Source organism: Lissotriton helveticus, chromosome 1_2 (assembly GCF_964261635.1).
Source record: "Lissotriton helveticus chromosome 1_2, aLisHel1.1, whole genome shotgun sequence".
In the NCBI taxonomy this organism is placed as follows: domain Eukaryota; kingdom Metazoa; phylum Chordata; class Amphibia; order Caudata; family Salamandridae; genus Lissotriton; species Lissotriton helveticus.
This window is the reverse complement of record NC_136058.1, coordinates 418837482-418864339: the sequence shown is the minus strand read 5'-3', so window position 1 is coordinate 418864339 and position 26858 is coordinate 418837482. Positions and strand designations below refer to the sequence as shown.

Below are 26858 nucleotides of genomic sequence, written 5' to 3'. Positions count from 1 at the left end.
AAATCAGTGTGTAAGAAATGTTACATAAGCCAAAGGACCACAAGTGTAGGAGTCACATGTCATCCATACTGGTAGGCAGTACAGTTTAGGAGTGCTTGGTGTGGAGAAGCACAAACTCAGAGTCGAAAAAGAAACAGCATAGTTGGGAGTTTTCTTTATTAATTAGTATTGATTTCTACCCAAATTAGCCCTTTTAGCAACATTAATCTATGCTCAAATGTATACTATGCAGTGTGTATGCATTTCTCTGATGAAGGTTAATAGCTCACTGTTCCGTATTAGGACTTTAAGTTATAAATTGCATGTAACAAAAGGATGTCTCTTTTAAAAGCAGTAACCTGCTGATGTGTTTACATTATATGCACTCTGTAATCTACATGGTACACTTTCTTGGCAGCAGGCACATTAACCCTCTGCACTACCTTCACATAAGTCAAAACCTCAACTATACCAAACTCCAATCTCTCTCCAGAAAGAACATTAATCACAGGCATGGTCTTGACATTTTTGTGATGCCTGGTAATTGCTGGAGGAGAGGAGCGTGGCAGCAGGTGCTTTAAAAACATAATAAACACGGCGGCCTGAGGTAGCCAGCACCCGGTGCAGTGGCACCAGTTGCACTGCCCTGGCCCTGTCTGCACCCCAGCAGGAAGCCTTCATGGTGCGGAACAAGTCTGGACCAGCCATGGACCCGGGATCTGAGGCAGGGGAGGCGAGGGGGCCCCCTACCTCAGGTCCCGGCAGGGGCGGTCCTCAGAAGCGCAGTAAGAAACGGATGCATCGCCTCCCCACGTGGAGAAGAACCGGCGCATCACCATCCCCTACGCAGCAATAGGGAACCAACGCATCACCGTTCTTGCCTGTAAGGAACCAACGCAACACCTTCCCTTCAACTCTTTCATTATTAGCGTTACGCATCCTAAGGTACATTGAACGTAAAGTGTCGCATTTACCCTCTAAAGAGAACTAAGCTATTTCTACCATTCTAAAGTACAGTATTGTGGATTTTTGTCGTTTGTGGTCTGGTGTTAAATCTATATAAAAATACTTATTTTTATACTACAACTTAATTGGTGTCCATCTGTAGTGTTGTCAGTGGCTTACAGTATGTGTTCACAAATGCTTTACACACTGAGATAAGCCTGTCTGCTCGTGCCAAGCTACCAAGGGGGTGAACAGGGGTTATTTTAGGAGTGTACCCCCTTACTCTGACTAGATGCAAGGGTCCCCATTTGTTCAAAGATACCTACCTCTGTCAACTAGAGACTTCCAAATCTAACGAAGCTCCTCACCCACATGTTCAAAGCACTACACAACATGGGCCAGGCCTACCTAACAGCCACGTCTCCTTCCAACGAAGATCGGGACACCTCTGCTCAGCCCGACTCCTACTCACATACACAGGAACAGACTCAGTGGCCGCACCTTCTCATTCATGGCTTCTCATATGTGTGAGAGAGTCTCACAGCCCACCTCGGGGCCCCCTCGCTTATTGAACTCTACAAAGAGCTGAAGACCTGGCATTTGGACTAGTGCCCGTGGCCAGACTTCCACCCCTGCACAGCACCGGGACACTAAGCAGGGATAATCCGCTCCGCAAATACACATAACACAACATGACATCACAAAGTGCCTTTCTCCTAATTGTAATTACAAATTCATTTTTTAACATTAGATTGTATTTGAAATAACTATTAATAAGAGTCTTTGAAATATATTAATGGCTGCTTCCGAACCAAAATGATCATTATGAAAGGTAATAATGTATCACAGTGTTTTCCTGTGGAACAGTCTTATCCTAAGGGGGTGCATGGAATCAGTCTGCACAATAATTCAATCAATCAAAGTATTTATAGAGCGCACTACATACCCATGAGGGTCTCAAGGCACTGGGGGGGGGATGCTGCTACTGTTCGAAGAGCCAGGTCTTGAGAAGTCTCCTGAAGGTTAGGAGGTCTTCGGTCTGCCGCAGGCGGATGGGGAGGGTATTCCATGTCTTGGCGGCGAGGTAGGAGAATGATTTGCCACTAGTGGTCACTCTTCGGGTGCGGGGGACGGTGGTGAGGGCACAGTCTGCGGAGCGGAGCTGGCGGGTGGGGATGTAGAGGCCAAGTCAGCTGTTGATGTACGCAGGTCCAGTGTCGTGGAGTGTCTTGTGTGCGTGGGTGAGGAGCTTGAAGGTTATCCTCTTGTTGATGGGGAGCCAGTGTAGGTCTCTCAGGTGGGGTGTGATTTGGCTGTGGTGAGGGATGTCGAGGATGAGGCGTGCGGAGGCGTTCCGGATGCATTGGAGCCATTTCAGGAGTTTGGCCGGGGGTCCTGCATAGAGTACGTTGGCGTAGTCCAGTCTACTGCTGACGAGGGCTTGGGTGACCATCCTTCTCGTTTCGGTGGGGATCTACTTGAAGATCCTGCGAAGCATGTGGGGGGTGTTGAAGCAGCAGGAGGAGACGGCGTTCGACCTGCTTCGTCATGGAGAGGGTGGAGTCGAGGATGACCCCTAGGTTGCGTGCGTGGTCGGTGGGTGTAGGGGGTGCTCCTAGAGCAGTTGGCCACCAGGAGTCGGCCCAGGCCGAGGCGGTGGGTCTGAGGATGAGAACCTCCGTCTTGTCCGAGTTCAGCTTCAGTCGGCTGTTTCTCATCCAGTCGGCGATGGCCTGCATTCCTTCATGGAGGTTGGTTTTGTTGGTGTGGGGGTCTTTGGTGAGGGAGAGGATCAGCTGGGTGTCGTCGGCGTAGGAGATAATGTTGAGGTTGTGTCGTCGTGCTACGTGGGCGAGTGGTGCCATGTAGACGTTGAGCTGGGCTGGGGGATGAGCCTTGAGGGACGCCGCAGATGATCTCGGTGGCTTCGGTGCGGTAGGGGGGGAGGGAGGCGGAGCTCTGAGTTCTGCCAGAGAGGAAGGAGGTGGTCCAGTCCCAGGCCTTCTCTTGGATTCTGGCGTTGTGGAGGTGGGTTCTTAGTGTGCGGAGGCAGACCGTGTCGAAGGCTGCTGACAGGTCCAGGAGGATGAGGGTCGTGGTTTCTCCATTGTCAAGCAGGGTCCTGATGTCGTCGGTGGCAGCGATGAGGGCAGTTTCGGTGCTGTGGTTGCTGCGGGACCCAGACTGGGACAAGTCCAGCATGTTGTTTTCCTCGAGGAAGCTGGTCAGTGGTTTGTTGACGGCCTTTTCGATGACCTTTGCCGGGAACGGGAGCAGGGAGATGGGTCGAAAGTTCTTGAGGTCCTTGGGGTCCGTCTTGGGTTTTTTGAGTAAGGCGTTGATCTCTGCGTGCTTCCAGCTCTCTGAGAAAGTCGCTGTCTCAAAGGAAATGTTGATCGTTTTCTGGAGGTGGGGTGCGATCGTTCTGCTGGCTTTGTTGAAGATGTGGTGTGGGCAGGGGTCTTACGGGGATCCGAAGTGGACGGTGTTCATGATTTTGATGGTGTCTTCATCGTTGATGTTGGTCCAGGTCAGCAGGTGGTTGGTGCGGGTGTTGATCGTAGGAGAGGGGGTCTCAGCGGTTGCTGGGGTGGTGACGGCATTGAAGCTGTCATGGATGTTTGCGATCTTGCGATGGAAGAAGGTGGCCAGAGAGTCGCATAGGGTTTGAGACGGTTGGAATGTCGTTGGTGTTGGAGCTGGGTTTGGAGAATTCCTTCACGATGCTGAAGAGCTCTTTGCTGTTGTGTGCGTTGTTGTCTAGGAAGTCTTTGAAGGAGGTCTTTTTGGTGGATCTGATGAGGCGGTGGGGTGTGGGGGTGGCGTTCGTGTGAGCTGTGTATGTTTGTTCACGGGTCCAGTTCTTTTTGAGTTTTTGGCAGGTTCGCTTGGAGGCATGGAGGTCTTCGGTGAACCAGCTGGCTCTCTTGCTGGTGTTGGGGGGTTTCTTGAGCGGGGCGAGGGTGTTGGCACAGTCGTCGATCCACTGTCTGAGGCTGCGGGGTTGGTCGGGTCTGCGGGCGGGCTCTTGGCGAGGGCGGTGGTAAGCTGGCCCTCGGTGACCTTGCTCTAGTTGCGGCGAGGCATCTCTTGGGTGTGGTGGTGTGTGGTGGGTTTCCGGAAGGTGAAGTGGATGCAGCAGTGGTCGGTCCAGTGGAGTTCGGTGGTGTGGTTGAAGGAGACATGGGTGCTTGCTGAGAAGATGGGGTTAAGCGTGTGGCCGGCGGAGTGGATAGGTGTTGTGACGAGTTGTCTGAGTCCAAGGTTGGCGAGGTTGGCGATCATGGTGGAAGAGTTGGGGTCGTTGTTGTTCTCGAGGTGGAAGTTCAGGTCCCCAAGGAAGATGTAGTCCATGGAGGCGAGGGCGTGTGTGCTGATGAAGTCGGCGATGGAGTCGCTGAACTGCGGTCGGGGTCCGGGGGCCCTGTAGATGAGGGTGCCTCTGAGGGTGGTGTTGGGGTCAGTGTGGATCTGGAAGTGCAGGTGTTCGGCGGTGCTGAGGGCGTCGTTGGTGTTGGGTGAGACTTTGATTGTGTTCCTGTGGATGATGGCGATTCCTCCTCCTACTCCGTTGGTACGGTCCTTGCGGGTGATCTTGTAGCCTTCCGGGATGGCTATGGCGATGTCGGGTGCCGAGGAGGGGTTCAGACAGGTTTCCGTCAGGAAGGAGATGTCTGGGGCGTCAGTGTCGAGTAGGACCCAGAGTTCGATGGCGTGTTTGCGGGCGGAGCGGGTGTTGAGCAGGATGCATCTGAGGAAGTTGGGTTCCTTTTTGGGGTGGTTGGCGAGCCGGATGCTGGTGAAGCTGCAGATCCGGCAGGAGAAGGGTCCTTGGGTGCGTTGCAGGTGCGAGATCGTCCGGCGTTTTGTGCGTGGAGAGTGCTGGAGTCGTAGCGGAGGCGGGCGTCGTGGTGTGTGCGGGGGCCAGCAGTCCTGGCGCTGGGTGTGGTCCAGGTGCAGATGGGCTTGCCTTAGGCGCACTTTCAGCGCGCCAGCAGCACGGCCGCTGCGCGGCCTCCATATGAGGGGCAGTGGGAGGGAAGAGCAGCTGGGAGGCGGGAGCGGGCTGGCGAATGGGTTTGGAGGGGGGCGGAGCCGCAGGAGAGCAGCGGCCGGAAGCTGAGGGGGGGAGTGGGTGCACAGAGGCAAGGGACAACAAGAGAAGGGGGCACACAGGAGAAAAAACTGGCACAAAATACCAGTAGTGGGGGCACAGAAAATAGTCAAGAAAAACAAGGCAGGCAGTGCAGAGGCAAGTGAAATAAAGCAGAGAGCAGGCGGGATACCGGTCAACTGGCGGCAGCAGCAGCAGTGCACAGGTCACACAGGGGGCTGCGTGGCGGTGAGGGGAGCAACCTGCCTGGTGACAGGGTCAAGGGTCCCAAAGATTATGCTGTCCACAAACGCCAGTCCTATCATAGGGTGGAAACTGCGTGACGGCCTGTCTTGAGGGCAATGAGCCTCACTGTGGATGACTTATAAACATTTAAAAGTAGGCGCAGTCCTGCCACGGAGGGCAATTTTCACCGGTCGATTGTGCACTTTACCTGCACAGCCAGGCTGCACAGGGCAGGCCTGCAGTCATGTTTACAGTGTCGCTTTAGTGGATGCATAATAGGTGCTGCGGTCCACTGAGGACATTTAAATGACAGGCCCTCGGTACACATTATGTACCATATACTACGGACATATCGGTCCATTATGGTAAAATGGCAATTTCATCATGTTGAAATGAGGAGCACAGACGCTTTACAGCTGGTCAGCAAGAGGAAAGTGTACAGAGGTCTAGAGCCAGCAAAGGCAGTCGATGCAAAGATCTGGGACAGAACCGCGCAGGAGGTGGTTACTTCCAACATGTCATGTAAAGTTCTGTGATGTCATCATTACATGACTTGCTTCCTTTCAAAGATGAAGCATTTCTGCCTCGGGCCGCCAGGGAAGGGCCCTCGGGCTGCCAGGGAAGGGCCCTCGGGCCGCCAGGGAAGGGCCCTCAGGCCCCCATAGAAGGGCACTCAGGCCCCCAGGGAAGGGCCCTCGGGCCGCCAGGGAAGGGACCTCGGGCCGCCAGGGAAGGGACCTCCGGCTCTCCGGCAAGGGCTCTCGCTTCTGGTGTGCATCCCACGGTTTCCATGAGAGCTCTGCCAACATCTGTCTTACAACTGTCTAGATATGCTGGGCCAGACGAAAGATCATTCCAAATTGCGAGTCGCATTTTGCACTCATTTGTGAGTCACAAATTGCAAGTCGCACTTTGGAACGTACAACACTGATTGGAATTCCCGATTGAGTCGCAAAATGCGAGTATGAATATTAATGAGCCTCTCACAATTTGTGACCCCATCGGGAATGGCAGGCCTTCCCAGGGATGGTGGCCTGCTGGGCTCAGCAGACCTCCATGTCTGGGACTGCTTTTTAATAAAGCCTCATTTTTTTTTAATGCAGCGCGTTTTCTTTAAAGGGCCACTGCCTGCCCTTAAAAAATCTTTTCAGAGCCAGTCACAAAGGGGAAGGGGTTCCGTGGGGATCCCTTCTTGTTTGCGACTCCATGTCCACCCTCTTGAAGAGGGAGGTAATTTGCGAGTGTTTTGCGACCGTATTTGCAGGCGTAAACATTGGTACATGGCTTTGCGGTCGCTATTAGGAAGGGAACGCCCCTTCCTCATAACTAGTTGCAAAACCTATTTATCGAGTCTCAGTGAATAGGCTTTGTGCATGGCCCTGTAAGTTTTTGCATGCTCAAACGGGTCGTGCATCTGGCCCGGTGACTTACACACACTCGCAGGGCTAGCGTTCTTGTCCGGGTTGTAGTTAACTCGCATGCGCGCGATCACTCTGGGCCCTTTTGCGCATGCACTAAATAGTGTTTCAACAGCGCACAGGCGCTTTTACAGCGGAACATGAACCAGCTGGAAACGATCACCTAATTAACGCAAGTATAAGAATGGCCCAAAACTGTCAGTCGGTGCCTCCCCTTCGGCTCGTGAACCCGCCGTGAGGTACCGACGGACAGGTTAGTTGGGATTGTGTAATTTGGATTATTATTTTGAGCGTCTAGTTGGGGTTTGGCCAGTATGGCATTGTCAGCCTTTACCAGAGACATGCTTGTGAGGACAAGGTTATTACTACACCTGTTTCTTCATCATGAATGACTGCACAGTGGTTCAGTGTAGACATGTAACTGAGCGGCTGGTTTGCAGTCAGTAATATTTTGCAATATGTATAGAGGTTGCACTACATGTCAGTCGTCTGATGTTTGCATCCGGCTCTTCGTGGTGAGAGCTTAGCTGTGGGCAGTTGAGAAAATTATTGGGTTTGTTAGACAGTACATTGTACTTTAATTTTGACAGTGATCTAACTTGGGAACTGTCTTCATTCACATGTCTAGAGCGGGGCCTTATCCTTCCGAGCAGTTGCCGGGTGAGGTGAGGCTTACTTCCCACAGATTGATGGGTAAGTGAAAGAAATTTTGGTTCTTGAAACTATGCACAGGACAAGTGCTGGTGACGCTATATTCGCACCTTTTGAATGATCATCATAGTTTAGTGATGGATCTGTCCGAGTTTGCTTGGATGATCGCTGGTTGTGCACAGTAATAACACGTGGCATTTTGGGTATATCTAAGTCATAAATGTTGTCTATGTCTTATTTAACACCACGTGTTTATATTTTCTATATGGTTTTCCGTTTCTTTTTTATTTCTACTACAGGGAAGACCGATCGCATCCACTGAGCAAATTGAGAAGATGCGGTAGGATGGTCGTGTGCGACCACTCTTAGTTTACATGCAATATGGTTATTTAATCCTTAATTTATTCTTACACATTGGTTAGTGTAATTGCAGTAGCATATGAGAGCTTGGCCCTGATGAATGCCAGTGATTTTACACAATACGGCAGAAACATGTTGGCCTGATTTTTTCCACCAAGCAAGCTGGACGGTGATTATTTTACACTGTCATTACACTATTTTTAATCTGACGTCCAGGCAATCACTAATAAAGGTCTTTGTTTGCCTCGACAGCCATTTTAGTCACTTCACTACATATATACTTTTTTGCACTGCACTTATCAGTACCACCTCTTGTATTAACATTTGCGGTGTTCAGACCATGACGAAGTCATGCATTGCCAATATACATCTGGGCGTTTGCAGACTGACCATGGTATGAGTGTCCTACTTGATGAGGCTCTGCCATTTGGGTGGTCTGATAGGACTCAAAACAGCATTTGTTGATAGTCTATGTTATTACTAAGTCCTTGACCTATCTGTCTGTTTTGTTTGTTTTTTCTGTGCTCCCCCTTCCAGCGTGACTTTTTAGCGCCTCGGCGTCACGTGACTGACAGGTACCTTTGTTCTTTAGGTTGCTACACTGGGGGTATTTACCTGTGAGGTCGTTAAACTTTGCCCTCGGACCCTCCTTCACCAATTGTTGTTGTATTGGCCTGCTGGGCTCAGCAGACCTCCATGTCTGGGACTGCTTTTTAATAAAGCCTCATTTTTTTTTTAATGCAGCGCGTTTTCTTTAAAGGGCCACTGCCTGCCCTTAAAAAATCTTTTCAGAGCCAGTCACAAAGGGGAAGGGGTTCCGTGGGGATCCCTTCTTGTTTGCGACTCCATGTCCACCCTCTTGAAGAGGGAGGTAATTTGCGTGTGTTTTGCGACCGCATTTGCAGGCGTAAACATTGGTACATGGCTTTGCGGTCGCTATTAGGAAGGGAACGCCCCTTCCTCATAACTAGTTGCAAAACCTATTTATCGAGTCTCAGTGAATAGGCTTTGTGCATGGCCCTGTAAGTTTTTGCATGCTCAAACGGGTCGTGCATCTGGCCCGGTGAGTGCCAACAGGGAGAGGATGTAGCCTAACGAGTAGAACTGCCGACATTGGAGCTGCGGAACCAGGTTCGAGTTTTAGCGTTGATTCTGGGAAAATCACTTGTTCTTCCTGCCATTAAATGATTGTGCCCTTGTGTAGCGTCACCGGAGCTCAAGCGAGGCGCTGCAATGCCTTCGGGTCAAGTTCGCGCTTTAGAACTATGCAACAACAAAGACATGCCTCGGACTGACGCGGGCGAATGACACTCATCTTACACCTGGCTCTGACGTCACCGCAGTCAGAATGAGCACCCCACCAATCAAACATCAAATCAAATATCTTTCTCTACAGAGCCCCCACAAATGAACAGCACGTGTTTGTTGACAGACTCTGTAGAGCCTTGAACGGGCAAATGGCCTCTTGCCTGCAGAAGCAGGCATTTCTAGCACGGAGGCCAAGGAGTGAATGGGCATGGAGACTGAATTACAGACGGCTCCAGTTTAGCAGACACCAGTGTAAGTACGCCCAGGGATGACAGGCGAGTGATGGAATGGAATGAAGGGGGGTCCCCGCACTTCATCAGGCGCTGTTGCTCTCGCAGGGAGAGTTCAAAGATCGAATGTATAAGACACCGTCAGACAGGCCCCCACCCAAGCCCCACGGGGCAAGTGGCGTCAACATATAGCCCAGGGGCAGAAGAGGCCTGCAGACTGCCCACACCATCCCATAAACCAGCGCAGGCGGTCGCGGCCGAGAGGCCCTATAATAAATGGGAATGTGGGTGAATTTATCCTATTTCAACAAACAGCGTTGTCAGAGACGCCAAGGAATGGATGGGCAGCAGGCTGACTACGCTTTCTACCGGCCTGCTCGCTACGGCTTGAGGGACAGCGAGGCGCTGAGTGAGGGAACGTGTCTGGGGGGTGTTAAGCCTCGGCGTGCCTGGCTGAAAAGCTGTTAAAGCGCTGAATACACACCCTGCACGTGTCTGGGAGCTCTCGAAGTTTGGGTCCACCCTCCCCTAGACGTGGGTGCGCTCCCCCTCCAAGACCCCCGGCCGCCCCCCTAGACGTGGGTGGGCTCCCCCTCCGAGACCCCCGGTCTCACCCTCCCCTAGACGTGGGTAGGCTCCCCCTCTGAGACCCCCGGTCTCCCCCTCCGTGACCCCCGGTCTCACCCCGCCTGGGCCCTCAAAGCTCGGGCACGTGCCCAGGGGCCGCTGAGTCCCAGCGCGCCCTCACCTACCCTGTGCTCCTCGGCAGCCTCCTGGACGGGCACGGCGGCGTGGCCCCGGTGCTCCCTGGACCTGTCGCACACCACGCAGATGGGGGTCCGGTCCGTGGTGCAGAACATGAGCAGCTTCTCCCCGTGGGCCCCGCACAGGTGTCTGTCCGGCTCCGGGAGGCCCCTCAGCCTCTCCACGATGTTCTCCAGCTGCCTGTTGGGACGCAGGAGGCCCCCGGGGGCCACTGCCCTGCACTCGGGGCAGGGGGAGCCCTGCCGCCCCTTCCTGGACTGGGTGATGCAGGGGCGGCAGAAGTTGTGTCCACACTCCAGGGCCACGGGGTCCCGGAAGAGGCTCAGGCAGACGGAGCAGGTGGCCTCGTCCCTCAGGGCCTGGAGCTGGGCCGCCGTCGCCATGGCCGGGAAGTGCAGGAGGTAAGTTTCGTTTCTGACGTGCTGGGTGTGTCCTCCTCCGAACACACCTGACTGGTGTCTGTGTGTCCAGGCTGGGAGTGTCCCTGCCCCGCCCAGGCACCGACCCAGGGACACCTGAAGGATTCTGGGGCCCCTCCTCCTATTATCATCCTTGGAATGCATTGTTCTATACATTTATGCATGAAAAATGGAAAAAAACACTGGAGGGTTCTGGAGATATAAATTATACAGGAATGAGTACATCAAAGGTGAAGTAGGCACAGGGACACAGGTAAGAGGAAAGGGCTTAATTTAGTATTTGTGGCTGAGCCACCGAGCGGAGCAGCAAGCAGGAACCAAGGAAACTGTCACCTGGCAGTATTGGAAAGAGTGACACGGGCATCCCAGCAGTGAGATTCCCTAACCTGGACATTCCATAATAAGCACAAAACACTACATCGCGCAAGAAAACATTGTCCACACCTTCTTTTAGGAGCAAGAAAGGCCACTTTTATTTTAGGACAGGTGCATCATCAATATCATAAACATATTCATTATTTATTTATTATTTACATAATTCAACTCTACAGTGAGCCTACGAAACCTAAATCCCAAAACCCCGAACAAACTCCTGCCTACTAACCCTAGCCTACCCAACGCTACCCTTCAGGATGGCCAACCCGCTCCAGGCTGCCCACCCCCACTAACAAAAACCCGCCTACAAAAGAACAAAGGCACCCATCCTAACAGTGGCAAACCTACCTAAACTAAAACAGTGCCTAGAGCACCGCAAAATAACAAACCCAGAAATAAAGAAAGAAAAAGAAAAAAGAGGGAGGGTGGGTGGGGCAAAACAACCTCCCTACACGCCTCCCGCCACGCAGTTGCTAATCCCCGCCTGACTTCCCCTTTTCAACCCTCTGCTAATCAGCCCCCACCTGTTGATGTTCCTCGCGCGAACCTGCCCAGGGAGAGACCGGCTCGCGCCTGGCTCTCCCTGGGTCCCCCCTTGGTCTTCCCTAAAGAATACCTAAACAACCAAAAAGAGGTAAGAAAGAAAAAAGGTCAGTTAGAGAGAAAAGAGAAAAAAAAGAAAAGAAAAAGATAAGAACAAGAAACAAAAGAGTGCATGGAAACAAAAGAGGTCAGAGAATGAGAAACAACATCTATTTCCTATAACATAAGGGTAAAAACTTAGCTCGAGCACTGCGCCTCAATTGAAACTGGCCCACACAATCTCCAACTCCATCATGAGATTCGATCTTATTATTACTACTGTCATTCTCCTCTGTATCCTTGACAACTGTACGATATTTAACAAGAAGGCACTTGTTCCACCATTGTCCTTTAGCTAGCTTAATAGCATCCCCATTCACACCAATGACTCTCACCGGGGAACGGAAAAAATGTCCTATCAGCCTAATTCTGTGAAATGTGTGGTTGATGCAGGAATGACTAGTATTGCAGGGAGCTGCATTGTAGACACTGTCCGGCGGAGCATTTCCAGGAGCTGGCACGTACCTGAGGAGAGCAGCGGGAGTCCAGAGCACGCCGCACCAGAAGCCAGCCACCGCGAGCACCAGGCACGCCACCGCCGCCCCGGGACTTCAGGTCCCGGCAGCCTTTGCGGCGGAGGCGCGTTCCCTGACGCGTCAGCAACGCGCCAGGAGGGGCTTATTTAATCAGGAAGCCCTCAGCTCCGCGGGACGCGAGCGGGACGCCCGGGGCTAAGCCCGGGCAAAGGGCGGGCCCTCTAAGGCCCTCCGAGGCATGAGAAGGCCAGGCAAGGCTATTCCCCTGACATCTATCGCGTGGATATCAAGGTACTGTGTCCCTGTTTGATATTTGGCATAGTCCACTGTATAGAGAACATCCTTTGTTACTACATCGCTGCCGTATGACCCTCTCACTATATCCTGCTATTGCTATTTACTGATTGCCTTTCTGAGTCACAGCCCAGAGCATGGGGAAAAAACTGGTATCTGCCCCAGTTGAAACTTTGAATACTTTAGATTCGTATCTTGTCCAAGTTGTCAGTAGCATTAATAATAAGCGAAGGCAATCTCTGGGCCTAAGTCAATCACCGGTGTTGCCCGCAGATAGTCCATCAACAAGTGCAGTAAGCACTGCAATGTCTGACTCATTGCTAGACAATCCTCCGCTTATTTTAGCTGATTCTGAATCTTTAGATAACTTTATTGAGGCTATCGATGATCCTGAGCCCTCGACGGGTAGAACTGATTTAATAGATTTATCAGACAATGCCCTCATTGATTCAAACAGCCAGATAGCCCCTTTGGACGAAGACCAACAATCCCCGCAGCCAGAAACAGGCGCGGTTAGAGCGTGTAGAAAGCTTCCTACGAAACGAGGGGGGAAACAATTAGGTAGAAAAAAGCCTGCCACCCCTCCTTGAGGCAGATTCCGAGTCTAAACGTATCATTGATGATGACCTTTTCAACAGGATCCAAGATATGATAGATATCAAAATTAGGACTATAATCAAACCTCTGATCGGGAAAGTGGATAAATTAACTGCTGAAGTGAGGAAGTTGAGTGGGGTGCATAGTGTTCTGGCTAAGGAGGTAGAGAACCTATCTTCCCTTGTCACAGACTTAACAGCTACGGACGAGGAGGATATCCCCACTGAAAGTAACCTACAGCCCATTCAGACCATCCAACAAGGGCTGGCACCTTCTCCTTCATTGCTATCACCACCTGTTATGGATCAGAATGTCGAAACCGGAGTCTCCCACACCAGTGTAACTGCCGCAACAGTGGTAGCGCACCAAGAGACTGCCTCAGTAGAATTTATTGTGGAAGCCTCACCGGTAGTTTTGGTGTTGGCTAACGTCCCAGTCCTTTCACAAGATAAAACAGAGTCTAATCAGGGTCTAAAAGACAAAGCTTTACATTGGCTTTCAAATAATATGTATATGGCTCAAGAAGGGCTAGACAAACTGGCTGGGGACATAGTTTTGACCAGGAGGGTATCTTGGATTGGCAGTAAGCCTAAAAAGTACAAAGGCGATTGTGTCATTTTAAATTTTGCTAATGCCGAAGTCCTCCCAGACATCCTGAACAATGTGTTCCCACCACAACGCCGCAGTGGCTCTATAATTCCACTGACTCTCAAGTTCTTCTATGATGAGATTCAGGCTGCTACTTTGCCTAATACCACCAGACAACACAAGCCCATTAATACCAGTAGCTGGGGGAGGGCCACTAGATTGCGACATCCAACCGAGTGGTTTCAGCCGATAGTACATCGGGATTTAGGAAGATCTAGTTACCCGCATGAGCAAAATCATCAGTTTGGTCACCCGCATGAGTTAAGAACAAACGGGTGGGGGCCAGGTCCCTTGGGATACGACCATAGTGAGCGGGGTTTAAGGCCCACACGGTGGCAGAGACCGGACCCATTTTTGATCCATCCAAATACCTCACACCCCATCTGGAATCTAGCTCACAATGGACAGTTTCAGCCACCTAATCCATCCGTGTGGGGTTTCGCCACAGGAAATAGATTTGGCCCCCTATCTGACTTAAACACCTGTGACTGACTTGCAACAGGAGCGGATCAGGAACGTGTGGGGCCCAGCAACCCAAAAACTAGTAGTGGCGGTTTTAATATTGAAGATCACTCTAGTTTTCTATCGTTTAAGGTAGTGGCTGAGCCTCATTTATCTACAAATCCTACCCAGCAACTAAATCTATCTGGGTTCGCGGCCGGTGTGAAACCAGGTGCCATCGGAGAGGACACACAGTGTCGCGGTCATGGGGAAATTAGAGAGGTACTTCTATCGCAAGATATACTGGAAGGAGACTCCGAGGGTGGAAATGAGCCAAGTGTAATTATTGATTCGTGTAAGATCATAAGCTGGAATGTAGCAGGATTAAATGCTAAAAGTCAGGACCCTGTCTGGCGGAGCTTTATTTCAAAACATCATATTATTGCTCTGCAAGAAACTTGGGTCACATCCAGCAACATTTGGTGGGATGGGTTCACCAGCTTTATAAGACCCGCAGTCCTCAGTAGAACGGGCAGGGCTAAAGGGGGTTTGGCGTTCTTTTTTGCTCTGAACCTAAAAGGAAGCTATAGGCAGATCACCTCTGACTCTGATAATATCTTAATAGTTGAAAGGGTGATCAGTAAAACTAGCAGGACTCTATATGTTAATTTTTACAATTCTGGGAATAGTGACTACGCCGGCTGTAACATTGCTAGTCTGGACAGTATTTTAAACAAAGTCTCACAGAATATCGCATTTGCCTCTGAGTTCATTTTACTAGGTGATTTTAATATTCATTTATGCAATTTAGACTGTAAGGGAATAGAAGTTGATGAAGTGGATGATGCGGTACCATTAGGACCTCACTTTGAACATTCTGCTGAGGGGCAAGAGCTTGAAGATCTACTTGCAAACTACAATCTTTTTGAACCTGACTATGGTTTGAGAATGCCAACTTTTATTGGCGGTAACCATGGAACGGTGATAGACTATATTTTTGTCTCACTTGGTATCTTTAATCGGACCATTGCTTACCGCACAGTAGAAACTCATTATAGCGATCACAACCCAGTATTATTGGAAGTGGCCTGGGGAGCCCAGATGGGTGCATCACCATCAATCGTAAAAGCCTCACACCCCCTGAGGACCACCGACCAAGATAGAAGAGTGAAGTGGGCAAAAGTGATTCCGGACAATTTCTACAAAAAAGGCTTCCCTAAAATCAAAGATCAGGTTGAGCTTTGTCAGAATTCGGACGCTCAAGGGAAACAGATTGTAGCAGCTTTTGAGGAGATATGTGCCCAGGTCTCTAACGAGCTTTTAGCTAAACCTATTCAGGGATCTCAAGGACACAAGCGATGGTTCGACTCAGCATGCTCGAAGGCCCACAGAGATCTGATGGTGGCTCTAAAAATTGTACCGAGGGCAACAGATGACATCGTGAGGCTAAGGAAAGCTTATAAGACAGCCATAAAAAATTGTAAAGAATCTATCAAACGTGAAACATGGGAAAATCTCCTATCAGCGGCAGTGCTGAAGGACAGCAGGAGATTCTGGGAGATCATTAAGCAGCCCCTATTCTCCGATGACAGTAACGCTACCATGGATTGCGTGATTTCTGATGATAAATGGCTGTCTTTCTTCAAAAATGTATATGGGGGTGATGAAGTAGATGAGAGTACTAATATTGGTTCATTGCCCACTGGGACTGCACATCCTATTGTTTTTAACACCCAAGAAGTGGAGAAAGCACTTAAGGCAACTACCAAACACAAGGCACCTGGACCAGATGGAGTCCCGGCAGACTTTTTTATGCACTCCCCTAAATTGTGGTCGAATGTTTTGTGTAATGTGTTTAACGCAGTTAACGATAATTCAGCTCCCGCATCCTGGGCAATATCGACTATTGTCCCCATTTATAAAAACAAGGGTCAGCGGGACGATCCAGCATTTTATAGACCCATTTCACTTTTGGACTCAACCGTAAAAGTTTTGGGGAGGGTCCTTTTATATAGATTAAAGGAGAATGTTGAGGGCTGTGGGGGGCTGTCCGAACTACAATATGGTTTCAGGGAAAGAAAAGGCACTATAGAGCAATGCATAAACCTGCATTTACTCATTTCTAAGTATACGGTGGCCAAGGAGGGTTCTGTCTTTCTAGCATTTATGGACCTCTCCTCGGCTTTTGACCTCGTCAATAGGTCCAAACTATGGTTAAGCTTATTGGAGTTGGGCATTGACGAAGCTCTGGTCACGTTTATGGCCACTTTGCACCAGGAGCTTTTTGCAGCTGTGCGAGTGTCTAACAACGGCAGGTGTACCCCTTCTTTTAAATCTTTAAAAGGGGTTCGGCAAGGCTGCATCTTGGCCCCCACGCTCTTTACTATCTACATCAATGGCCTGGGGGAATACCTGCGAGGCAGGGGCACGGATTTTCCGCGTGCAGGAGATGTCCAAATCCCGGCACTCCTGTACGCGGATGATGCCGTGTTGATTGCCCGCACTGGTATTGGGCTTCAGGTGCTTTTGAATGCCTTTGGCACCTTTATGGAGAATTTGGACCTTAAGGTTAACGTGTCCAAATCCCATACGATGATCATGGGCCGTGATTGTGCCAAAAAAAGCCATAAATCATTCTTTTGCAGTGGGGTCCCAGTCTCCAAGGTTACTACATTCCCCTACTTGGGCGTTTTGTTTGATCATAGAGGGACGTGGGGCCCGCAGATAAGTGCAAAACGATTGGCGGTCACAAGATCCGCCTCAGCGCTCTTAGGTTTCGCGGGCAAGCTGGGAGCTAGGCCCATGGAAGCATTGTTGAAAATTTATAAGTGTAAACCTGTGGCCATTGCTCTATATGGGTCCCCTTTGTGGGGATATGTAAATCTTGACCCCATCCAGAGAGCTGAAAATAGATTTATTAGATCTCTCTTATCTGTCCCCCAGTCGACCCCAACCTATTCAATCCATAAGGAGGTGGGCCTACCGTATTTGTCAGACATTTTGAGCCTAGCACCCTTGACCTTATGGTTGAAAATGTGGCTAAATGAAGATCTCCCATTGAATCATATGATTTTGAGGGATGTTCAATTATTGGACAAACATAGCAAAATCCCATGGCTGGACTACCTGATTAAATCATTTACGGACTTGGGTCGCCCAGAACTTTTTTTCTGCCCAGAAAAAATCAGGGTTCAAGATATAGGCCACATAAAGAAGCTATTTTATGAAAGGAAAGATGCATGCCGCGAGGTAGTTGAATTGCAGAAACCAGCAGTTAGGGCTCACTACCTTTTGGTAAGTGTACCCCATCTTGCACCTTATCTTAGTTTCGTCACAATCCCTTATCATAGGTTCCTTTTAATTAAATTTAGGTTTAACCTTTTACACTTTCACCTTGGTTCTTTTAATTGCTGGCAGAAGCCAGAGCAAGCCGCCCCTTGCAGCTGTGATAATTTTTCTGTGCAGGACACAATGCACTTTGTCATGTTTTGTAGTCTGTTTCATGAGCAGAGGAAAAAATATTTGCTCCCCATTTTGAAAGAAGCAGGGTTCACACAGGTGCGCCCTGCACTGCTCTATTTACAGCTTTTGACAAATCCCCGCACCACCTTTAGTATTGCAAAATTTTTAGTGGCAGCTACAAGGGTAAAAGCTGCTGGCCAAACTCTTTCTTAAAAAAATGTTCCTTAAACGGGATAAGATGCATCTTTTTATATCGTACTTTGTAAAATTCTGTATATAGTATTTATAATGTGTTTTTAGCTTGATGCTTTTTAGGGATAACTGGAAGGCTTAGTTTGCTTCTCATGTTATGTTTTTGTTTGTCTTGTTTTATTGTTTACTGTTTTCTTTGTATGACTTGGAATAAGTCGAATAAAGATATTCTGACAGTGTGCTTGATAGTGTTCCAATTCGAGGACGGGGCGGCAACAGAATATTAGAACTAAGAAGATTAGAATCAAAATTGATTATCAGGTACAACGCCCTTCATCCCACAGGCCTTACACTTGATGAGGAACTAGCGGTACATCTTGGTTAATCATTACTGACTGAAGGATTAAAATAGATATTAGGTTCATATGTTTTTTATTTGAAATATATAGCTACATATTTGATTTTAATCACTATCTTTTGTCTATTTTTTTGCAGTATACATGAAGATATCGTTGAGACGCAGGAGAGCTATAATATCTAACTAGTGTTGTACGATAGGAATGTTATTTTCTTATTGTTAAAAACATGGATGTGAAGTATAATCAAATTAATGAATCAAAACTATGACAATGCAGTTTGAATATATCGTATCAAATGATAATAGGCCCACTTGGGCAGAATTGAAATTGAAGGAGTTATTTTAATCAACAGCGGAGGGTTGAAAGTCAGATGTGGTGCAACCATGTGACAATGAATCAATTTTGTTTGAATGATCGATTGATCTTCATTAATTATGACCAAAAAATGGGATTATCTAACAAAGTTATTCACATTCATGTATACCAACCAGGGCGGATTGGACCAATTGATTCTAAAAGTGTAGCATATCGGTGATTGCTACATAATGTTATGTGAATTTTACAAGTATCACTTTTTGAAATCTAAATAAGGATGTTACAAAATGATGAATTAATTTTGTCTCTCCAAAGTTGCATTTAAGTTTATATAATGTATCATAAGAAAAAGACTAAAGATGTTTTCTTTTTCACATGGTGAGTTCTTCAAAAGAATCGGAAGGAACATGTAACCTTATCCGTGATCAAGGAGCGCAAGGCTCCAAAACCTGTTGGGATGTTGCTGGCAGTATTTGATTAAATCACGCTGTAAAATTGATGCCGCGGTACTGGTGTTTATGGACTGAAGTGAATTGAAAGTCGGTTGTTTATCACAGGCTTGCTGTATACATATATAATGTAGTAGACAATATTTTGTCATGAATATTACATAGTGTTCCATTGGTACTTTTCTGTGAAAATGCGGACATCAGTATGATGCGACTCACAACATGCATCTCTATGGGAGGGAGTATCCTAAAGGAGCAAATTACAAAGCCTTCCAAAGATGCCCAGTACATTGGACCAAAGGGTGTCATCAAACAGGAATTCAGAAATCCATCAGCATGTGTTTTTTTAGGTGCTGTTTCAGACTAGGCTCTGCACCCATATTTCAGGGGAAAGAGGAGTCTATGCACCCAGTGTGAAGGATTAATGCACAGAGGTGTCGTGCTCTGCACCCACTGCTAGAGAGGATAGACCCCAGGAGCCCAGTATGGTGGAGAAGAGACACGCTCCATACAAAGGGAAAGAATCAGGCTCTACGCTGAGGGTGATGGTGGACAAGGCAGGCTCTGCTCCCAGTGTTACCAAAGAGAAGCCTTTGAAGTTCAAGTCTCTTCTTCCAGAGTGACGGTATATGCCAGGCTCTGTGGCCAGTGTGATGGAGTAAAGACCTGGAGGGGTCAGGCTAAGCTAACAGTGTGACTGGGGATGAGTGGTTAGAAACTGTCAGCCCTCCATTCATTGTCTCGTTGTGTTTGCTGTCTATGCCTTACGCGGCCAAGGGTATTCCAAGACGTGGGTCCCTTGCTCGCCGTGCCACTGGATTCAGGCTCGCCTGGCTGATATGGGGTTATACCCTGAAACCGGTCCCAAGATGCTTGTTTCCGGTCCAGTGAGGACCTGGCCTGGCGATTCGGGTTGGACTGTGGCCATGAGGAGCAAGGTCAGGACTGATTACCACATGGCTGGGTCCAAACTAGGGTGATATAATGAGCAAAAGAAAAATGGTTTAAACCCAGATCTCTTGAATGGGGGTGAATGGTTTAAAGGTTTCAGCACTATGTCCATCATCAGTGTGATGAAGGAGAGATCTGGAGAGGTCAAACTTTGATCCCAGTGTGATGGAGGAGAGAACTTTAGAACCCAGGCTCTACTCCCAGTGTGCCAGAGGAGAGCCCCAAAGAGAACAGGCTTTGCAACCAGTGTAACGGAGGGGAGACCCAGGCTGGAGAGGCCAAGCCCTTCACTCTGTTTGGTGACAGAGAGGTCCAGAGAGGCCAGGCCCAACTCTACATCCACTCTGAGAGTGGACTGACCAGGGTCCTCACCAGGAAGAGAAATAGTAACTTACTTTCTGACAGTGTATGAGAAGTTAGAAGACTTGGCAAGAAAACGAGCAAAAAGCCTGTGCCTCTTCACAGGAAGAAAGTGAGATATGTCAGATATATTATGTCCAGCAAAAAGATTTGCTATGCACCCCATATCACCCCTGTGTTTGACAGAGTATGGCAGGGCACAGTCAAAGCCACCAGCAGAGAGACAGAATTTGGTACAACGTGCAATAGTAAAGTGATTCCAAACGTGTGAACAGTGTGGAGTGCAGCAAGCGAGGTGCACCCCAATAACAACTAATGGAATCCCTACTCCCTCTGAGCTGCTCGATGCCACTCATTGTATTTTCTACTCGATCAGCTCTTTGGATTCCCTACTCCCTCTGAGCTGCTCGATGCCACTCGTTGTATTTTCTACTCGATCAGCTCTTTGGAATCCCTACTCCCTCTGCGCTGCTCGATGCCGCTCCTTGGAATCCCTACTCCCTCTGCGCTGCTCGATGCCGCTCCTTGGATTCCCTACTCCCTTCTGCGCTGCTCGATGCCGCTCCTTGGAATCCCTACTCCCTCTGCGCTGCTCGATGCCGCTCCTTGGATTCCCTACTCCCTTCTGCGCTGCTCGATGCCGCTCCTTGGAATCCCTACTCCCTCTGCGCTGCTCGATGCCGCTCCTTGGATTTTCTACTCGAGCAGCTCTTTAGACTCCCTACTCCCTCTGCGCTGCTCGATGCCGCTCCTTGGATTCCCTACTCCAGCAGCTCTTTGGATTCCCTACTCACTCTGAGCTGCTCAATCTTACTCTTTGGATTCCCTACTCCCTCTGCACTACTCCATGCCCCTCCTTGGATACCCACCCCCCTGTTAGAATAGAAATGATTTTGTTTATGTATTGTTATATGTAAGTTAGCATTTGGTGCACCATTTTCTATTTGGGCGCCATTTTGAATCATGATTGAAACTAATCCTTTGCTATTTCTGAGAAATGACCTTTTCTGAGTTGCGTTTCTCCAGGGTTGAGTTTTGCTTCACTAATCAATCAATCAATCAGGACACTTGTAAAGTGCACTACATACCCGTGAGGGTCTCAAGGCGCTGGGGGGGGGAGTTGCTACTGATCGAAGAGCCAGGTCTTGAGTAGTCTTCTGAAGGCCAGTAGGTCTTGGGTCTGCCGGAGGTCGGTGGGGAGGGTGATCCAGGTCTTGGCTGCGAGGTGGGAGAAGGATCTGACTCCCGCTGTCGTTCTTCGGATGCGGGGGACAGCGGCGAGGGTGAGGTCGGCAGAGCGGAGCTTGCGGGTGGGGGTTTAAAAGCTGAGTCGTCTGTTGAGGTGCGCAGGGCCGGTGTCATGGAGGGCTTTGTGTGTGTGGATGAGGAGCTGTTCTTATTAGCGCATACCTTTCCAACCAGATAGATGCCTTCTCCCACTTGTCCAGTGGCAGGGATGGGAAGAACGACCTTGAACAGCAGATAGTGTGTGCCCGGTCTCAGAATCAGAACTTACTCCTTGTATTTCACTGTTTAACGACATCTGCTTGGAAAATTCCATGATGGACGTGCCTTCATTGGTTCTGAAATGTACATAATGTATCTTTATGCTTGCTCTAATGGTTGCCCCAGACTTTTTGTGGAGAGCTACTATGATTGGCTTGGAAGCCATCACCCAATCCTAGTGCTCGCTGCTCCGCTGCAGGACTTGTATGGGGCAATGAAAACAGCTTTGGTTACCCAGCTTAGGGTTGCTTTAGCTCCCGCTTTCAGTGTTATTCTAAATTGTTTACAGTGTCCTGCACTTTTGAAACTGCAACTCTGTTTGCAACCGGCCACCAAGTCAGCCATGGGCTTCATTACTCCCTTCAATCAACTTCTCCAAGGTAAGTGGAATAATTATGCTTTCATGTTTTGAAGTTTTACATTTGCGTTTAGTTTCAGTAGAATGAAATTTATCTACGGTCACAGTGTTTTCACTCTTCCTCTCTGTCTCGACATGTGTACTCGTTCCTTCTCTCTTTCCATCTTTCTCTTTCCCTATATCTCTCTGCTGGTTCCAATTCCCAGTGCACTGGGTCTCGCATTTACGAGAGTTTGTGTCATTGGTATTGTACATGATAATCCCTTTTATTTAAGTTTTGTTTCTTAAAACATAAATAAAAGGCATTGTCATTCACAATGCTTATAGCTTAAACTCTTGCAGATGCGAAGCCTATTGCATTGAAAATGCTTGTTTAATTAATTTATTATGTCTCTGAGTCTGGTAAAGGCTGCCAAAACACATTGTTCAGGTTGAAACCAACCAATCAGGATTGACTACTGCCTCTTAATTTGGTCAATCAGAGCACATCTGGACACCAACTGCCTAAATATACAGTTATTTTTTACACTTAATTTCTCAAAAACTACTGATCGGATTTACACCAAATAACAAAAAGCTAAATCTGTGGGCCAAGATCTAGCTTTATGCCAAAGTTAGTGTAATACTGTTCAGCAGATTTTGCTACAGCACTGTTTAAAGAAGTCTATGGAAAATACAAGGGGGGGGGCTGTTTTTCTCGGGCCCCGCCTGATGGTTCACCTTGAAACTTTCCAGGAAGGAGCTGAAATGAGAGGCCTACTTGTTTTTTATAATGCCCCCGGGTGGGCCAGATTCTGGGGGATAATTAGCCTCAGAATTAGGAGAGAGGGGGCGCACTTGGCCCCACTTCCCCGGGCCAGGTATGACTCTGGAGACCACCACTCCCCAGCCATCGAAACTTAAGAGGAGGGGGCACGTGGCCCCTCCCTGGGCTGATTTCAGCCCTGGGGACCACAACACCCCCAGAGCCTAGCTATCCAAACCACAGAGGAGGGGGCAGATGCCCCCATCCTGGGCCAATTTCGGACCTGGCAACCCCATTACCCGGGGCCCAGCCGTAATTGTAATGAGGGAAGCCATGCAGTCCACCTCCCTGGGCCGATTTCGTATCAAAAGGAGGGCATCCCAGGCACGAAGCAAAAAACGCACCCCTCCCAGGGCCATTAATAAGCCTGGGGAACCCATACTCCATTGCCGGGTTTGCTATGCCCTGGGGTGCCCACACCCAGAGCATAACAGTTTCCCTGCCCGCACTGGTCCGAACACAGAAACCTGTGTTTGCTCTCGCTTCGTGGGAGCAATTTTAAAGCTCCTGCAAAGCGAAATCAAACACTACTTCTGCAGCCAGCAGGCAGGAGCATTGAAAAATGCACCTGGCTGCTGAGAGCAGACTTTATAATTGCTTCCCTACCCGCTGTGAAGTGGGCAGAGAAACAGATGAACAAAATTGCTCTCGCATGCAGGGAGCAGCATTTTTAGCTTGTCCCTGCGAGCAGGAGCAATGCTGGTTCATGCCGTAGGCTTGGAGCATCTGGGGCCATGCCCTAAGGTAACTATAACTCGCACCCTGGCCATGCACTGCTAATTACCCCACATATTACATCACTCATGATAACTTCTATGCCATCATTGATGATATAATTTGCAGCATCAGGGCTTGGGTGGTAAATGTTGTGTACTGCAAGCAATATACCCGAGAGTGACAGTTCACATTCTTCTCCTTTCACTTTGCTTTTGGACACTGTTCTCTGGCCGCTGTCACTGAATCATCACTGTTGTAGAAAACAACCAAACACCACAATCAGCTGTGAATATTCACCAGTGTGTGCTTGTTAAATTAGTTCTTTTTGCAGGGACTCAGTCCAAGTGTGTTGAGTTTATAGGTTTTATCACTAATCCCTAAAGTTAGCTGAAAATACCCTTCTTAGTCCAAGCCTTATTCCTAGAGCTGCTTTTGTTGCGGGGATTCTGCTCATGCACACAACTATGCATAGCAAATGCCCATTCCAATTGGCAATCCAGGTAATGGAACACGGGCTGAGCGCAAGTAAAGTATGAAAAGCGAAATGATAATCCATATGCCAAACCCAATGTGCCCAAAGGCAGTACTCCATAGTGTTCAAGCTTTCGATCATGAAGCTTGGTGAGCCTGGGTCGGCTGTCTCTTGACACAGACAGTGCAGCCATTTTGGAGCAAGCAAATCAACAGCAGCACACCGGCAGCCAAGGCGAGAATTAGAGGGAAGCCGCCAAAGTTGCTGGAACAAAATAGAATGAAAAAATGCCGGTATTACACCAAATATAGTTTGGAATGAGGTCAAAAGGCCGGAGCTAACAGTTTTAAAAAAGTGGGCCAGGCCTGTAGTGGTCGAGGCATTAAATATAGTGTGGATTAAAGTGCCAAAATGAAGTGGGAGATCCGTATTTAAAATTGTGTGTACTTCTGTACGCGTGTTAGTTACATGAAGGACAAATGTTTCATGAGAAGAAGTGAGAGCGACTTCTTTTTGAGACAATAAAGCTCTTATTCTGTTCAAATTGTTGAACTCTGCTTTCAGGGTCAGAATGGAAGGCTAAATAGAGATATCAAGCCTCCCATGCCAGGGCGGGAAAAGCACATTTTTACAGCAAACTACTCGCTGTGAAACAGTGACAATGTATGAAATTCAAGCCAACATCCCGCAGCAAACTTCATGATTCAAAAGCAAAAAGCTACCGTTAGCTAATAGTGTGAATGTTGGTATGATAGCTAGCACAGGAATTCCCTTCAAAATGCAAGCTAAATTCGTAGCCTCCACATTACACGTGCCGTGCAATTGAACATTCTTGCATACAAGTGAATGATCAGGTGTGGAAGTGCACTCCTCCCCTTTTAAGTAAACCTCTTAGCCATCCCTCCGACATCTGTATGAGAAGGGCAGAGACCAAACTTCATGGAGAAAGCGGTACCAAGTGGTTCATATCTACCCAGGGCATAGTGTTTCATACATGAACTAAACTTATACAGAGGAAAAGGCAATGTTATTAAACCATGGATGAACCAACAGCTGAATTAGATTCGACGACAGAAAATGGTAATGGTTCTAATTTTTTTATATGCGATAGAGAATGTGACGCATCCTTCATTGACATGAACTGTTATTTTTCTGTTCGATTAAACTGTAAAAACACTGACGAAATATTAATGTAGTCCCAAGGCACTTTCCCAGATTTTAAAGTTTGTAAGGTCCATGCAAACTGCATGATGGACCGCAATTGATTTTGACCATGGAACAAAACAGAAACATCATCTTACACAATATTCACAACAGATGAAACAATATTACCCAAGGTGTAAAGCCTGAAAGCGAGTGTGTTAATGCTATTATCAATGACAGCAAGCACTTTTTCCAAATTAGCTTGGTCTATTGCTCTTAAACGGGAAGCAGCCTCAACCTGCGACAGTTTCCAAACTTCATTGTAAATTGCACATATATATATATATCTTTTAGATCTTCCACTCACAGGACCCTTAACAAAATCAGTTAAATCAACATTGTCAGTGAACAAAGATAAATAATGTTTAACAGACGAAAGAGTGGAATGTTTCAGCCAATTTTGACATCATTTCCCCACTGACTAGGTGGTAACTGAATGGGAAGTTTCAAAAATGGATCAGTTCTGTCCTGTGTAAGGCCAGGGGCTAAACCCAGAAAGCCATGTTGACAAGAATCAGAACTTGGTGGCCACAACAGCCAACCCTCAGGATCCAGGGACGAAATGTTAAAGGAGGAATTTGAAATGAAAGATTGTAATTCATCAAGGGACCTATCGGTATGATTGTTCCAATTAGGGTAAGCATGCAGATTAGGAATTTTAGGGGTATTCATGTGTTTTGAAGTGGCCAAACTAAGACAAGTTGTTTGTGAGATCGTACTATTTAAAAACAACATGTGGCCGAGAATAAGACATGCTTGGTGTAAAGCTTCAGTGCCCTGCACTTGCCAGGGTCTAGAACCCCAAACAGATTTAAGATCTATGGTATATTTCCATAGCTTGTAGCCATCCACTTCTAACTGATCCATAAAGGATTTGGAATACAACAATTTTGAGTGAGTAAGTCTCACTTTTGAATTAGATTTGTAATTTAATTTAAAATAAAATGAGCTCAGGTTAGACCGATCAAAGTCAGTAAAATATGTGAATTTATTCAAAAGGGTATTTGAGCTGCCTTCTATGGGAGTAGGACAATGTTCCCATTGGGTGTAATTAATCACCTTTCTAAATGTATTAGCCTTATGTTGAAAGTGATGGCCATAGTGTTGGTAACAGAACAAGTCGGCGTAGTTTGTGGAGTCTAAATATAAATCCTCAGCATCAAAGGCAGCATAATATTTCAAATCAGAAAAGACAGCTTCAATGGCTTGGACATCCCAATCATCAGAACGTATGTTTTGTTTCACAACATCCCCCATTGAAACATGAAGTACATTAGGAACACTAACCACCTCTGTGGGTCCATGAATTCGAAATTTTACAGTATCTCAAAATTTTACAACATCTAGCACGGGCTAGGCTGTGATGTTGACAAAAGTCTGGTCTCTTTTCATAATGTGTGATGAGGAGTGTGGGGCCAAAGTTTCATCAATTAATCTGATTTTTGATCGTTCAATTATATAGTGTCCATTTACCAGACGGAAAAATACCATCACAAATCCAATCGACATGAACAAAAAAATGGAGATGAGAACCAACCAGATGTAATTCCAAGGTGGAACTAAAAAATTTCTTTTAAACCAAGTAACAAAAATAGAAAACCTCAATGGTACACTCGATGTTATAGAGTCAGAGTCAAAGGAAAAATGTGACTGGTCAGCTAGACTTGTTTACACAGCAGGCAATGACAAATCCGTGGGATATGTATACTCAGTATCTTCATGTGGATCGCCAGCTGGCGAATTTAATAATGCATTAGTGACTGTGAACATATCTATAGCAAGGTCAGGGATGTTGGTGTCAGCAGAGGCCAAAACAGAATTT

At 47.8% G+C, this 26858-nt stretch overlaps 1 protein-coding gene across 2 annotated transcripts in view; it reads right to left on the bottom strand.

Annotated features, from left to right (window-relative positions):
- The window catches only part of LOC144807191 (E3 ubiquitin-protein ligase TRIM11-like), a 297802-nt gene extending 287333 nt beyond the window's left edge, over window positions 1–10469 (bottom strand). For both annotated transcript variants that reach the window (XR_013606133.1, XM_078673072.1), the window contains exon 1: window positions 9983–10469. Coding sequence is in view for 1 of the 2 variants with exons in the window: in XM_078673072.1 (XP_078529198.1) it covers window positions 9983–10378 (396 nt within the window). In the remaining variant the exon portion in view is untranslated. The remainder of the gene's footprint in view (window positions 1–9982) is intronic.
- Window positions 10470–26858: the final 16389 nt, after the last annotated feature.